This window comes from Gigantopelta aegis, chromosome 13, assembly GCF_016097555.1.
Source record: "Gigantopelta aegis isolate Gae_Host chromosome 13, Gae_host_genome, whole genome shotgun sequence".
Taxonomy (NCBI): Eukaryota; Metazoa; Mollusca; class Gastropoda; order Neomphalida; family Peltospiridae; genus Gigantopelta; species Gigantopelta aegis.
The window spans coordinates 20,031,446-20,045,504 of record NC_054711.1 but is presented as its reverse complement, the minus strand read 5'-3'; the positions used below and the strand labels follow the sequence as shown (position 1 = coordinate 20,045,504).

At 37.9% G+C, this 14,059-nt stretch overlaps 1 protein-coding gene and 1 long non-coding RNA gene across 2 annotated transcripts; one reads left to right on the top strand and one right to left on the bottom strand.

Annotated features, from left to right (window-relative positions):
- Window positions 1-379: 379 nt before the first annotated feature.
- On the bottom strand, window positions 380-1,303 carry LOC121387196 (kelch-like protein 3). The gene has a single exon (XM_041518222.1). It carries the CDS (start codon window positions 1,301-1,303, stop codon window positions 380-382), a length of 924 nt encoding a protein of 307 aa, XP_041374156.1.
- An 8,394-nt stretch (window positions 1,304-9,697) lies between these two features.
- LOC121387891 lies at window positions 9,698-10,883 on the top strand. Its single transcript, XR_005959899.1, has 3 exons — window positions 9,698-9,839; window positions 10,195-10,256; window positions 10,840-10,883. It is a non-coding gene; the product is annotated as an uncharacterized LOC121387891 (long non-coding RNA).
- Window positions 10,884-14,059: the final 3,176 nt, after the last annotated feature.

The following is a 14,059-nucleotide window of genomic DNA, read 5'->3' as shown; positions in this document are numbered from 1 at the left end:
CCTCTTAGCATATCAGAGCTACAGGGCAACTTTGTATCCAGCTTGGTGATAGCGCAGGTTATAGTGTTAAAACACTGGATGAGATCCGATTTCTGCCAGTTTATCTGTCCTCCCATAACGAGGATGTTCTCACCAACTGTAACAGGAAAAGCAACCACTCTGACCAATCTCACATCACCAACCACCTGCCACTGCTCCTCACTCTCGCTCTTCTCTTCTGTTGCACTGGTAACACAACCGCTTATTACATACACTTTAGAACCAGCTGTGCTGTACAGTGATACCAGTGTTGATCGTTGAGATCTGGGCCTACGTTCCACACTTTTCTAATGGTGTCATACACGAGTGTACCTTTTGTTTGGTCACTACCACCAGCGATCTAGATCTTGTCATCCAAACTCGCAGCTGCATAATCCTCTCCAGGATCTACTGGGGCTAGCGGTACGTCTTCCCACTTGTCTTCTGACGTGAAACATGACAGAATTAGATTGCCATGATAGTGAAGTACGAACACAGCAGGTCGTTTGGCAACAAACCTAGTTGTGCTTCTAATTTGTGGCTGGTCTGAACGTATAACGTGCTGTATCATTTTCCTCACTGCATTATTCTCAAGGACGATCTTTGCAAAAACAACCTCATTAGCAAGAAATTGTCGATCAACAATATCTAGTCGCACATTTTCAAAAATATACTGAACATCATCCACATCCGGGTTATTATGTTCAATCCACTTCATGGCGGCTTTCAGAATGTTATCTTCTGTACAGGTCAAGCCATCTTTTGATATAATTTCCAAAAGTTCTGCCTTTGACAGCTGAATAACATTTTCCATTTTAACAAAATCAGCCAAGTTATCAGTAAAACAGAAAAGCGCCCGTTTGGACAAATCAAGGAAATTGTAGAGTTTGAGTGTTCTCCACCAATTAAGACAATTCTGTGGAGTTAGGTCGATATTTTGGTTCAGGTAGGTGTTACAAAGATGTTTTATATAATCAAGCTGCATCATCTCGGCAGCGTCTAACATATGCATGCAGTTTTCCTCGTTTATAAGATTAATCTTGCAGAAATACTTGAGAATGTCCTGATACACTGACAGAGACATAGTTGGAAGTTCCAGCACACCCGTCCGACTCTCCGCCATGTCTGATGAAAGCATCGCCCGAAAGTAAGGCGACAGCGCCGCCAGAACTAGGCGACTTCCGGTTGTTGTCCCATCCCTACAAAGTACCTGTATGTCACAGAACGAACCGTTGATCAACTCTTGGTGAATGTTATGCAGAAGTTGGGTTTGAGCGTCCGCCATTGTAAACAGCTACTGAAATGAACTGAAGTTTAAAAAAATGTTTTAAAAATAAAAATTCATAATCGAAAAAATTATTTGCAATTATACACAAAGCCTGGGCCTGTATTTATCAAAATTCAAAAGTTAAGTTAAGTTGGTATTTATAAAACACCTTAAGTTAACAAGTTTGTTTTGTTTAAAAACACCACTAGAGAACAATGATTAAGTAATTATCTGGGTGTATAGCTAACAGAATAAAGCAAGTACTAGATACAAGTATAAACAAAGACCAAACTGGCTTCATTAAAGGAAGATATATTGGGGAAAATATAAGACTAATATACGACATTATGTATTACACTGAAACTCATAACGTACCTGGGTTGCTGTTACTAGTAGATTTTGAAAAAAAACATTCGACTCAGTATCATGGTATTTTATAAATAAACCACTTGACATATTTAACTTTAAAACTTCTATTAAAGATTGGCTCAAAACTTTATATAACAATTCTTTATCTCGGGCAATGCAAAATGTGTTTTTATCTGAACCATTTCATTTAGAAAGGGGATGCAGGCAAGGGGACCCGTTGTCGCCATATATGTTTATTATATGCGCTGAAATTCTAGCAATTCGTGTTAGAAATTGTACATCAATTAAAGGTATAGCTATAGATGGAGACGAATATTTAATAGACTAATATGCGGATGATACCAGTTTCATTATTGATGGATCACCAGAGTCCCTTCATAGTACGCTAAGAGTTCTAGATTACTATGCTCATATTTCAGGTTTAAAAATAAATTATCCAAAATCAAGCGCTATCTGGATAGGCAGTAAAACGTTTTCTAAAGATGTTTTTTGACCATACTAGATGGAAACTAGACTGGGGGGCAACTGAATTTAAACTACTTGGAATTAAATTCCCAGTCATGTTAGAACATATCGGTGAACTCAACTATGACCTTAAAATATTGGAAACGCAAAAGTTAATAAAAATACGGTTCTAAAAGCCTTAGTCATACCGAAGTTAACACACCTTTTAATGGTATTACCAAACCCAAACGAAAACGTAATAAAACATCATAATACATTATTTTGTTTAATTTATTTGGGAGAATAAACCAGAAAAGATAAAACGAACATTAATAACACAAGACTACAAAAATGGTGGTATAAACATGATAAATATAAATTACTTTCTTATAGCTTTAAAATGTGTATGGGTTCGAAGATTGTTTCAAGAAAACTCAAAATGGATAACCCTATTTAAATCAGTTACAGGTACATGTATATCCACAAATGATATAATCTTATATGGGGATAATTTTATTGTTCGTTAAACATTGCACATGCAAAATATGTTTTGGAAAGATACTCTGGAAAGTTGGGCAGAAATACAACAAAAACAAAATCCGAATAATGTAGAAGACATACTTGGAACAAATATATAGCTTAACAGTAAAATATTAATAGATCATAAACCATTTTTGTATAAAACCTATATTGGCAAAAGCATTATTTTTATAAACGATTTATTAGACGAAAATGAGAATTTTTTAATATATGACCAGCTTGTTGAAAAATACCATAGAACTACAAATTTTATCAACTATGCATCATTAATAAATGCTGTCAAATCGTTTATATATAAATTAGATCAGTTAAAATACGATCATTTTAACACAGTGAAAAATTCTATATACCCTTTAAAACTGCAACTATTATTAACAAGTAAAAAAGGGTGCATAGATATGTATGACATTTTAAACTTTCAGTATGTAAAGCCAAAAGAACAGACAAAATATAGTAATGAAGGTTTTTTATTTGAACAAACTGACTGGGAAAAATATTATGCTTTACCATTTCGATGTGTGAAAGTTTCTAGCCTTCGGTGGTTTCAGTATAGATTACCGCAACACATATTAGCTACTAATACTTTTCTATACAAGATTAACTACACTGAATATAATATATGTAACTTCTGTAATAATTTTCCTGAAACAATACAACATTTATTTTTCGATTGCGATAAGGTCCACACTTTATGGGAAGCAGTAACAGATTAGATATTTACTCGTGCAGGAACTATAATTCATTTTAATAAAATTATTGTAATGTTTGGTATGATAAATAATAATAAAAACGATTCTATAAACTGGTTAATCATTAATATAAAATATTATATATACAGTATGAAAATACAAAAGAAATGTTTAAGTATTAACGCTGTGCATGACATAATGCAACATAAATTTGAAATTGAAAGCTATATTCTTTTACAAACTTATAAATACGATGTATTTAATAATGAATGGGCAACGTGGCAAACACTATTTTATTGAGACTTAAAGATAATCTAGACATGGAAACAACTTGTTTGAAAACAAAATTCAGACTACATTTTAGAACAAATATAACACTTTTAATTTCATCTCTTCTGTATATATTTTTGGTAGATGTGGGTACATCTGTGAATATATGTACATGTATAATATATATGTGTATGCATTTATGTATGTGGGTATCTCTATGAATATATTGTCATATATGCGCAATTATGCACGAAGTAACTCTGTTCCTTCTTTCGTTTCTTATTTCTTTTCTTCCTTTTTTTTCTTTTTTTTTTTTCTTCTCTATCTTTCTTTTCAATTTAGGTCAGTGCCCTAGAGTAGTTTAAAGAATATTTTTTCATACTAGATGTCTATGTAATTACCTGTATATGTTACTACTAATATATGTATATATGCTATGTATTGTAATAGTGATTTAGGGCCCCAACCCTAACACTACGTATTCTTCTGGGACAATTAAAAAAAATAGAGAAAAAAAGAAAGAGAAGTAATTATCGCCTATTGGATTTCAAATATATGGTAATTCTGACACGTAGTCAGTGACTGTCACTAGAGCAAATCCGCCACACTTTTTTCTAATTCAAAGAGGGATCTTTTAAGGGCACTTTCCCAGAGAGAGAGAGAGAGAGAGAGAGAGAGAGAGAGAGAGAGAGAGAGAGAGAGAGAGAGAGAGAGAGAGAGAGAGAGAGAGAGAGAGAGAGAGAGAGACAGAGACAGAGAGAGACAGAGACAGTGAGACAGAGACAGAGAGAGGGAAAAAAAACACACAATCAGTTGAATGGATCCACTGAGGTGGTTCGATCCTGCGACGCAAGCACCTCGAGCAAGAACTCAACCGACTGAGCTAAATCCCGCCCTTAAGCTTAAGTTAGAGAGAAACATTTAAGCCTGTTGTCATTAAGACAGACTTTCCTGTTGATAGGTGGAACTGTTTATTTAAAACAATCTTGTAAATGTACTGTGTTCCCCATCTCCATATAAATGAAGATTAAATTATGCGTTGTACCCCCCCCACGAGACCGTGTCGCCCCCCCCCCCGCTAGATCGTGTATTATCCCACCCCTTTCATCAAACACACTGCACATACAGCATACAATACACGCAATACCCTCATACCCGATCCCCAGTGAGAGAGACAATGAATGTTTAACGACACCCCAACACGAAACATACATCGGCTATTGGGTGTCAAACTATGGTAAATGACTGAATGAGGTTACAGCACGCGCAGGGACCAATGCGAGAGAGAGAGAGAGAGAGAGAGAGAGAGAGAGAGAGAGAGAGAGAGAGAGAGAGAGAGAGAGAGAGAGAGAGAGAGAGAGAGAGAGAGAGAGAGAGAGAGAGATGGATGGATGGGAAAGTGCATAGTATGCTTTATTCCTGCGTTTTAAATAAGAAACCACTATAACGGGTTTTCTGTCTTTCTCCCTCGGAAAAATGTTAAAAAAAGAAAACAGCCGTAGTATAAAATATATGCACGGGAGTCTGGACTGTGGCAAGCGAACGTGATAGCGCGGTCGTGTCAAGACCACCCATACATATATTGAAAACAGATGAACATTTTTTCTTAACTGGAGCCTGGTTTCGACCCCTGATCCCCTACCCTGCACCCGCACCTGAAAATGTGTTAACGAGGCATTAAATAATCATTCCTTTTCTTGGCTTTTGTATCACCAAACAATTCAGAATGAACATGTCCACACTACGGAATATGTTTCAAGCACATATGAACCGGGGGAGGGTGAGGTGCTGTGCTGCTTAATTAATATTAAAATATGCCTTGTGCCCCCACTAGAAACTATGTCCCTTGCACTAGAGGTTGTGCCCCACCCTCTGCCACACAGGTATCGTTTCTAAATTACCCTCACACCTGAATCCCGATACTAACATGCGAAATTAAAGAAACTCCGGCCACAACCACCCGGAATGGATACGTTTAGATCATGTTAAAATGTGGCATGCTGAACAAAGTCGGCAACATTGTTTAAATATCGAAATGTGTTGTTTGACAATAAATTGTTGCTGTAAACTATCAACTCGAAGTATTAAAATAATGTTTTGTTAAAGTTAATACGTAGTATATCTACTATCAACGTCTTTAGGGTTAATACAAGTCGTTTACTTGCCTCTACAATCAACAGACAGGTAACTCAACAAAATGGCTGTCAGAAGACAGCCCCCAGTTGTAAGGCGCGCGGTCGGTGTGGGGTCGATCCCCGTCGGTGGCCCCATTGGGCTATTTCTCGTTCTAGCCAGTGCACCACGACTGGTATATCAAAGACCTTGGTATGTACTACCCTGTCTGTGGGATGGTGCATATACAAAATCCTATGCTGCTAATCGAAAAGAATAGCCCATGAAGTGGCGACAACGGGTTTCCTCTCTCAATATTTGTGTGATCCTTAACCATATGTCGTTAAATAAAAAATTTCTTTCTTTTTATTGACCAGTTGTGGTATACTCGTTGGATTGAGAAAAAAAAAAGTCATTTCAATGAATCCACCGAGGTGGTTTGATCCTGCGACGCAAGCTCCTCAGACGAGCGCTCAACCGACTGAGCTAACTCCCGCCCCGCGCCTAACGTTTGATGAATGTGATATGAGAGAAGGAACCAGGCAAACTGTTCGCGAGCGCTCGCCTTTCTGAACACGCCTCAGAATCCATTATTTACAGAATGGCGAGTGATGATCGTAGTTTTAGACAGTGTAAACTATGATCGGCTGTTACAGGTATTCCGTGGTTAATTTACATATTACATACAATACATAAAACTGTATTATTAGTATTTTATGAGTAGTGTTTTTATTAGTATTTTTTATTTTATTACGTCCGTTTCAATACTCGTCTGAATTACAACCGACCTTTGAACGATTTAGACACAAATATTGTTGTTGTTTGTTTGCGTTTTTTTCTTTTTCTTTTTTAATAATTTTATTATTGTTTTTTTTGTTTGTTTGTTGTTGTGTGTTTGTTGTTGTTGTTATTATAATGTATGCATGATTCCATAAGTTATCAGTAGTTGCCCCCACCCCCACCAACTTCCACCGGACAGGATAGCACGTACCACGACTTTTCACGCATTGGCTGTAACTGGACAGTTCAGTTCAATAACGAAGTCAACAACGTTCACAGATATGCACCCATATTTCCATGCGTCTGTCTTTTGTTCTAGACTTTCAAGCTTGGATCTACTGTAAGCTGGTATTCTGTCTTGGTGTTTCTGTCCAGCTTCCTGTTCTATAATCTCTAGCATAAATACTGAGTTTTCAGTGTGGAAATGATATTGTCACTATTGCGGATTCCGAGTTTCCAAGTGATGAAGACAGACGTGTCGCTCTGCTCTCTCGCGTTTACATATGCGCTATGCTCAGCTCGCCAAGGGCAACCTTGAGGATGTCCGTCAGCTCATCACGTAACCTAAGCACGAGGCCTTACAACCGCTTCCAGCGAGCCGTGCAGAAGGAGACTTCGCGATCCACAAGGTCACGTTGCGGGAGGGACATGGACTTTGCCTTACCATCCGCCGGAAGGGACTCTACCACCAAGGTTTGCTACTTCAGGAAATGGGCGACCCGACCATCCATCGTGTCATCAAGATCATTGCCGGGAAAGACTACAGCCCAATCGCCAGTATCTTAGCAACCTCCGCATACCGGCCGTACCTCTCGCAACTGGACATCACCAACTTTATCGGGTCGCCGTGACGTCATCCTCACCACCAACCTCCTTTGCCTCCGTGAGTATGGACTTAGTCAGACTTTAAACTTTGTGTCCATCATCTCCAAAACTTTGTTTATTTTTTTCTAAATAGTCTGACACCCTTTAATGTTGCAGTCCGTCTAAATTGCTCTAATCACCTAAACATTTGGACAAGCAGTCAATCTTTTGTATGGCCTCAAATGTTTCCGGACATAACTATTTTTAACTTTACTAAATTGTATTCCAAATTCCGCACACCTCAAACTTACCCCCCCCCCCCCCCCCTCCCGCCCTGGAATAGGTCTCTGGCGAAGTCAGGGGCTAGGGTCCGGGGTGGGCGTGCCTGAACCTCTGTGCATGTGGGAACGTAAATAGAGTTCCCAATTCCAAATATTGTCACTATTGCTGTAATGTTGTATTCTTAGAAGATTTCTTAGGTTAGTTATTTGTATTGGCTATTTGTAGTATTCATGTTTCGTATCTAGTGTATTTGTTTACAGGCAGGTACTAAATGTAAATTAATGTTTACGGATTAAATCGGTACATTATAATATAATTTATTCTATAACTTACCCATGATATCCATGTCATAAACCCATATGATAATTTACTTGATTAACCCGGTTAATAATGGTATGCAAATCTGCAAGGTCTCTAGGATAATTGTCAACACTAAATTAATTATAGTGTGATAGTTAACTGCGAGTAAGATGTTTGCACAGTTTGTATTATCTCAGAAGAGATAGTCTATTTAATTCTATGACTATTATTGCTATTAAAGCTGCAGTGTCTGGAATATTTTTATTTATTATTTAACCATTTAGAATAGATGATCCAGTTCTGTTTGGTACATAAAAGGCCCACCGCATCGCTATTGTTTCGCACTGCTCGCCTGTCAACTGCAAACCCATTGGCCAGCTTGTTGTTCTTCAATTAGCGGGACGACAGTAGAACTGGGAATTTACGCGATTTGCGCAGACGCTGAGCTCCTCACGTGATTTTGAACAAATTTAACTGTCTTGATTGAGGGGTCGTCTCATACCTCCAACATATATTTATATCCATGGAGGTATGGTGCACTACCTTTCCAGAGGTCAGTGGGGGATTTGCCTTGAAATGTTGACAGTGACCAGCTGTTGGCATACGCGTTACATGTAAGGGGGTGTTCATAATTACGTAACGCTCTAGGGGTAGAGGAAGAGGGCGGTATGTTCGATATACGTAACACTTATGAAGACTATGTTATTTCTATTTATTACTTAGACCTAAAAATGTTAGGGGGGGGCGGGGTTGTTGTTGTTTTTTAAATGCACGGTCGGTCTAGGATCGATCCCCATCGGCGGGATTGTTCCAGCCAGTGCGCCATGACTGGTATATAAAAGGCTATGGTATGTGATATCCTGTCTGTGGGATGGTACATATAAAGGATCCTTTGCTGAAAAAATAAAAAATACATGTAATAAAATATTTTTAAAATGTAGCGGGTTTCCAAGGCGCGTGTGTAGGGATTTTAGAGGGGTCGGGGGTTATAGACTGCGTTGAGCGAAGTGTATATAGGGCCATGTTCCCCCAGAAAATATATTTCAATTTTTATTTATTTTTTATCTTGGTCAGGGAAGGGTTTCGACCCCCAATACCCTCCCCCTGCACATGCACCCCTTATCTATCTTAGATTATATGTGAACATTACCAAACGTTTGACATCCAAAAGCAGATGATTATTAAATCAATATGCTCTAACACTGATGTCGTTAAACAAAACAAACTAACTTTATCCTTTCCAAACGAAATAATATTTATTTTAATTTGTCGATTTTACCACACGTAAGATTAAAAAGTGAAAACGGTAATTTTCTACTTTAGTAAATTTTATTAAAAATATATACGTGATCAATGTGTTATACAAACTACACTTTGAAAGTTCTACTAACACTTTATAAAATATTAAGTAACAAAATGTGTCAAGTGCTAGAGGAGACCAAACTGGTAATTGCGGAAAAACGAAATGCTACCATTGGAAACATTCTGAGAGCTAACAAACTTAAACTCCCGACATCAGATAAAACTACTTGGGGTTGTCGCCCGTGTCACAGGCCCAGGTATAAAACTTGTGAAAAAATTACATCCACCCAAAATATTGCCAGCAAAAACAATAAAGTGTTCCAGATAAAAGACAGTGTAAACTGTAGTTGTAACGGGGACTAAATATTTGGCCGTTTGTATATAAATAACATATTTGATCTATTACTATTAATATTTATTTTAGGATTCTTATAGGATATTCTCAATCTTTACTGGTCATTAGACAAAGCCTTTTATCGCCATACTGGCTAGGGACGAGCCAATGTCCAATGGTTATATTTGGTGTCACGTGGTCGTGAGTCAGGTCCGTGCAGCGCTGAGTGTGGACAATGACACAACACGTTACATACTTACGACTTGCAGTTGCCTTTTCCTTTTCCTGAGCCTTTCGTTATCTTCAGACTTCCTTTTGGCACTTACAGGTTTGACTAATATGCATGTATTAATTGTTATGTTTATCTCATTATTTTAGTATGTAAATGTAATACATAATGTGGAAAAGTGTTTAACGTCCATAATTAATGCTAGGTAAATACGTTTTAAATATTGAATTCACTAAAACACAATAAACGAATAAATATATATATGGACGAGTTAACTTTATAAACAGTAATAAAGTAAAGGTGTTGGATATATACTATTAAACATATAAATATACATAGAGGCGCAAGTTAATTGTATAAACAGAATTAGTGATTAGTGTTGATGAGATGTCTAATTGCTGTAGTTTTATTATCCATTTGAGTGGTAGCTTATATTTTACCCATTTATTCACAGGATGAAGCCCACGTACATGTAATAGTGTTATCATCCTATACGGTTCATCGCCCACAGCGAAGGTGTGTAGTAGTAGTAGTATTGTCTATTTCTTTATTACATGCAATTCTTGCAGCGAAGGTGTTTCACGTGCGTCTTGACCAACGCACGTGACTTGTTTCACCTGTGCTGTAACCGAGTATTTTATGTATATATATATTATTGGTTTTTAAATCGATTGTTCCAGTTTGTATTCTGTAATGGTCTTTATTTTAATGTTTGTCATACAAACCCGAACGTTATTGTTTTATATTGACAGCATTTGAAATGGGGAAGTTGTTTATTTTGTAATCAGTAACGTTGGCAATAATGTTGCCAAGTCTTTACTGCTTTGAGGTATTTTTTGTTTGTATAACCGCATTTAATTATCTTAAATGCATGTACTTATTTTTGATGATTGTTTTTGGCACTAACGTCGCCGAAACGTATATGTATATTTTTGAAGGAAAGTATTATGCCAGTAACTTGGCATAATTGTGTGATAATGGTTTAAATGAGTATATATATTGCTATGTAATGACATTTGTAATTTATTTTTATGATTAAGTCGAGGTTGTTAATTATTGTTATTATCAGTGTATTTATCGTTTGTAATTATTTTTACAGAACCACGCGTATGGTGTGATCGAGAGAATAAACCCTCGAACCCTTCCGAGCCTTGTTGTGTTTCTTTTGGGGGAATACTTTCCAGTAGGCTACATAGTACAGCTTTTGTCATTTACTGTCTGACTTGTATTAACTGCAAAATGCAATATGTAGGACACACTACCCAACCATTCAGTACCCGACTCAGTAATAATAGGCACAACATTCTGTATAATAAACAATCTAAAGCACCCCATGTGGCCCCTCATTTCAATATAGCAGGATATGATTATAATTGCACTGTGTTACAAAATATTGTTATTCTTGATAAAACTAAATTGAACATTGCCGAATCACTCTGGATGCACCGCTTGAACACAATGTGGCCTGACGGACTTAATGAGTATGACCCAAGCAGTCATTGACTCTTCTTTTGTTACTTTCCCCCAGTCGGCTTATCCCTTGATTTCTTTAGTCTTTTAACTTGACATTTTCACTTGAACTGTTTTTATTCACCTGTTTTTAATACTGAACTCCTGGTTTTATATTTAGTTTGCTCCTGAGAATGTCAGCATTTAGCTGACGAAACGTTGAGCCTTTTAACTTCAGATTTTTAATTGTGGTTTTTAGACAGAGACTTTATTTTATCATAATTCTTAAACAGAAAGGTACGATTGTCGATAGTACGTTGTCAATATCAAAACCGGTTTTAGCGAAAGAATAGTACGTATCCTCAACCGAACGTTCTTTGTACAGCGCAAACATTATCATTTCATTTTATGAGACGAACCCTACAATTTCAAATCCGCAAACGCACCTGTTAACTGAAATTGAAAGCAGGCTGTTGTTTGTGGTTTGCCAAGCAATGGCGACGAATCGAGTGTATACTTTTGACGTTCTCCGTTCATAGCGAAAAGACACACATTTTTTTTTAAAGTGCAGTTGAACTTGTATTTTATATTTGTACATGATATTATTATATGGTACCCAGACATTGTAGCTTTAATAGCATTATGTACTTTGGATTATAGTTTGTACGATAGTGTGTTTTGTATTATTTTATTTAGATCTCTATTTCTGACTGCGTGTGTCAGTTACCGGCCAGGTGTATAATGTTATGACGTTGTAATGTACATGAATGTGTTAAACATTAGTAGTGAATGTATTAGGAAAGTATGGATTGTATAATTGTATTAAGGATTAGCATATGGTGTTACGTCATGTGTATTGTGAATGTATTGTTTGGTAGGAACCATGTATTAGTAATATGTGATTCGATATATGTTTAACCATCTATGACAGTCTAGGAAATGCCATGTGTCGTATATATGCATGTCTTATCGTAATGTCATGCACTCTATTCTTGTTGTATTTTAATTTATTGTTTTGATTTTTTCGTGGTTTTAAAATACTTTGTGTACGGTGTCAAATAAAATGCCATTGTCCTGAACCTGCAGCTGTTTGTCTTTTTGGAACACAAATGCAGTTTCATCTTCGCTAATTAGCAAATATGACAGAAGAACGTGTTAAATAAGGCATGTTTTATTGTTTGACGTCCAAAGAAAGAATAGGAACAAATGTTGAGTCAAAAATGTGTTCGATCCGCCCACAGCATTCGTCAAAACCACAAACAGCCAAAATGGTAATTCACAAGCAGGGTCGTCTGATAAAATCACAGGTTCAGTAGCGCGTATGCCCTCCATGGGTACCCACAACTGAGAGGCAACACCTCCTCGTTGACTGTCTGATGCGTGCAAAGACTGCATTAGGGATGCGGCGCCGTTGTTCCACTAATGCGGCACCGAGTTCCTGCAAAGTCTGTTGAGGCTTCCAGAGATTGCGCAGGCGTCTTCCCAGCACATCCCAGACGTGCACGATGGGATTCAGGTCGGGTGAGCTTGAAGGTCAATCCATGAGATTGACGTCTTCAGGAAATCTCTTGTCAAGATGGCCGTGTGGGGTCTGGCGTTGTCATGCTGAAATATTAGGCCTGGACAATGAGCTGCCATGAAGGGCACAAGTTCCTGGGCCAACACCTGATCGCGATATGCAGCAACGTTGAGGTTGCCACTCATGACAATAAGTCGAGAACGTCCATTTCCACAGAAAACACTTCACTTACACAACACTGAGCATGATGTTCACTACGTCGTCTCCAAACCCTCTGCATGCCATCGGCAAATCGCAGTGTGAATCTTGATTCATCGCTAAACACGACTCTATGCCATTCTCTCTGAGTCCATCGCAAGTGGTGTTGCGCCCACAGTTGACGGTGACGTCGATGCAATTGGGTCAAAATGGGTCCAACATATTGGGCGCCGCGAGTGGAGGTGAGTGGTTCGCAGCAGATTTCGGAACGTTTGCGCGGACACCCGACGCCTGAAAAGTTAATTACTGGTTCCTGTAGCAGTCATGAAACGGTTGCGGAGGTGAACACAATATGACGGTCAACTTCCTTTGACGTCACACGTGGTCTACCCGGTCAGGGGCGATCAGCTGTGGTGCCTGGTTTGTTGTACTCGTGACCGCAGATCATAAATTGCCCGTCAACTGCAACCCAACGCCCTTCCAACGTCAGCTATTGACGTTCCCGCGTGCAACATGCCGACGGCACGTTCACACTGCACATTTCTGAGGCGTGACATTGAAACAGGTCGTAACAAATATCGTTTTAATGTTGTTGTTGTTGTTTTTTTCGTTGTGTCGGACTACTTGAGCAAGTAACGATGAAAACACATGTGCTATTGTAGTTCAGTGAACAGTGGCACGTGCAAAACCACTTTTGCCTCAGTGGTGCTGTGCGCATGCTATGGATCGAGTCACGTGGGTGAGATAGGCTTCAAATGGAGTGTAGACATTGCCATTACAATATATATTCCTGGAAAATGCCTGCTTTCAACACTCATTGACTTTATTCAAATTTTAGAGTGTGAAGTTTTTAATTTGACTCAGTATATAGACATAGATATAGATATAGCTATAGATCTAGCTCTATATATATATATATATATATATATATATATATATATATATATATATATATATATATATATATATATATATATACCAACTATCAGTATTAGAGAGCAATCAACATAAATACACATCACGTAGTCCAGTGTCATTGGCAGGCAATGTGTAATGGACACACTTTTACACGTATATATACGATGCCCTAATCACCAACAAACAACATCTATCTAGTCGAAAAGCACCACGATATCCTACGTTTTGTTCACAT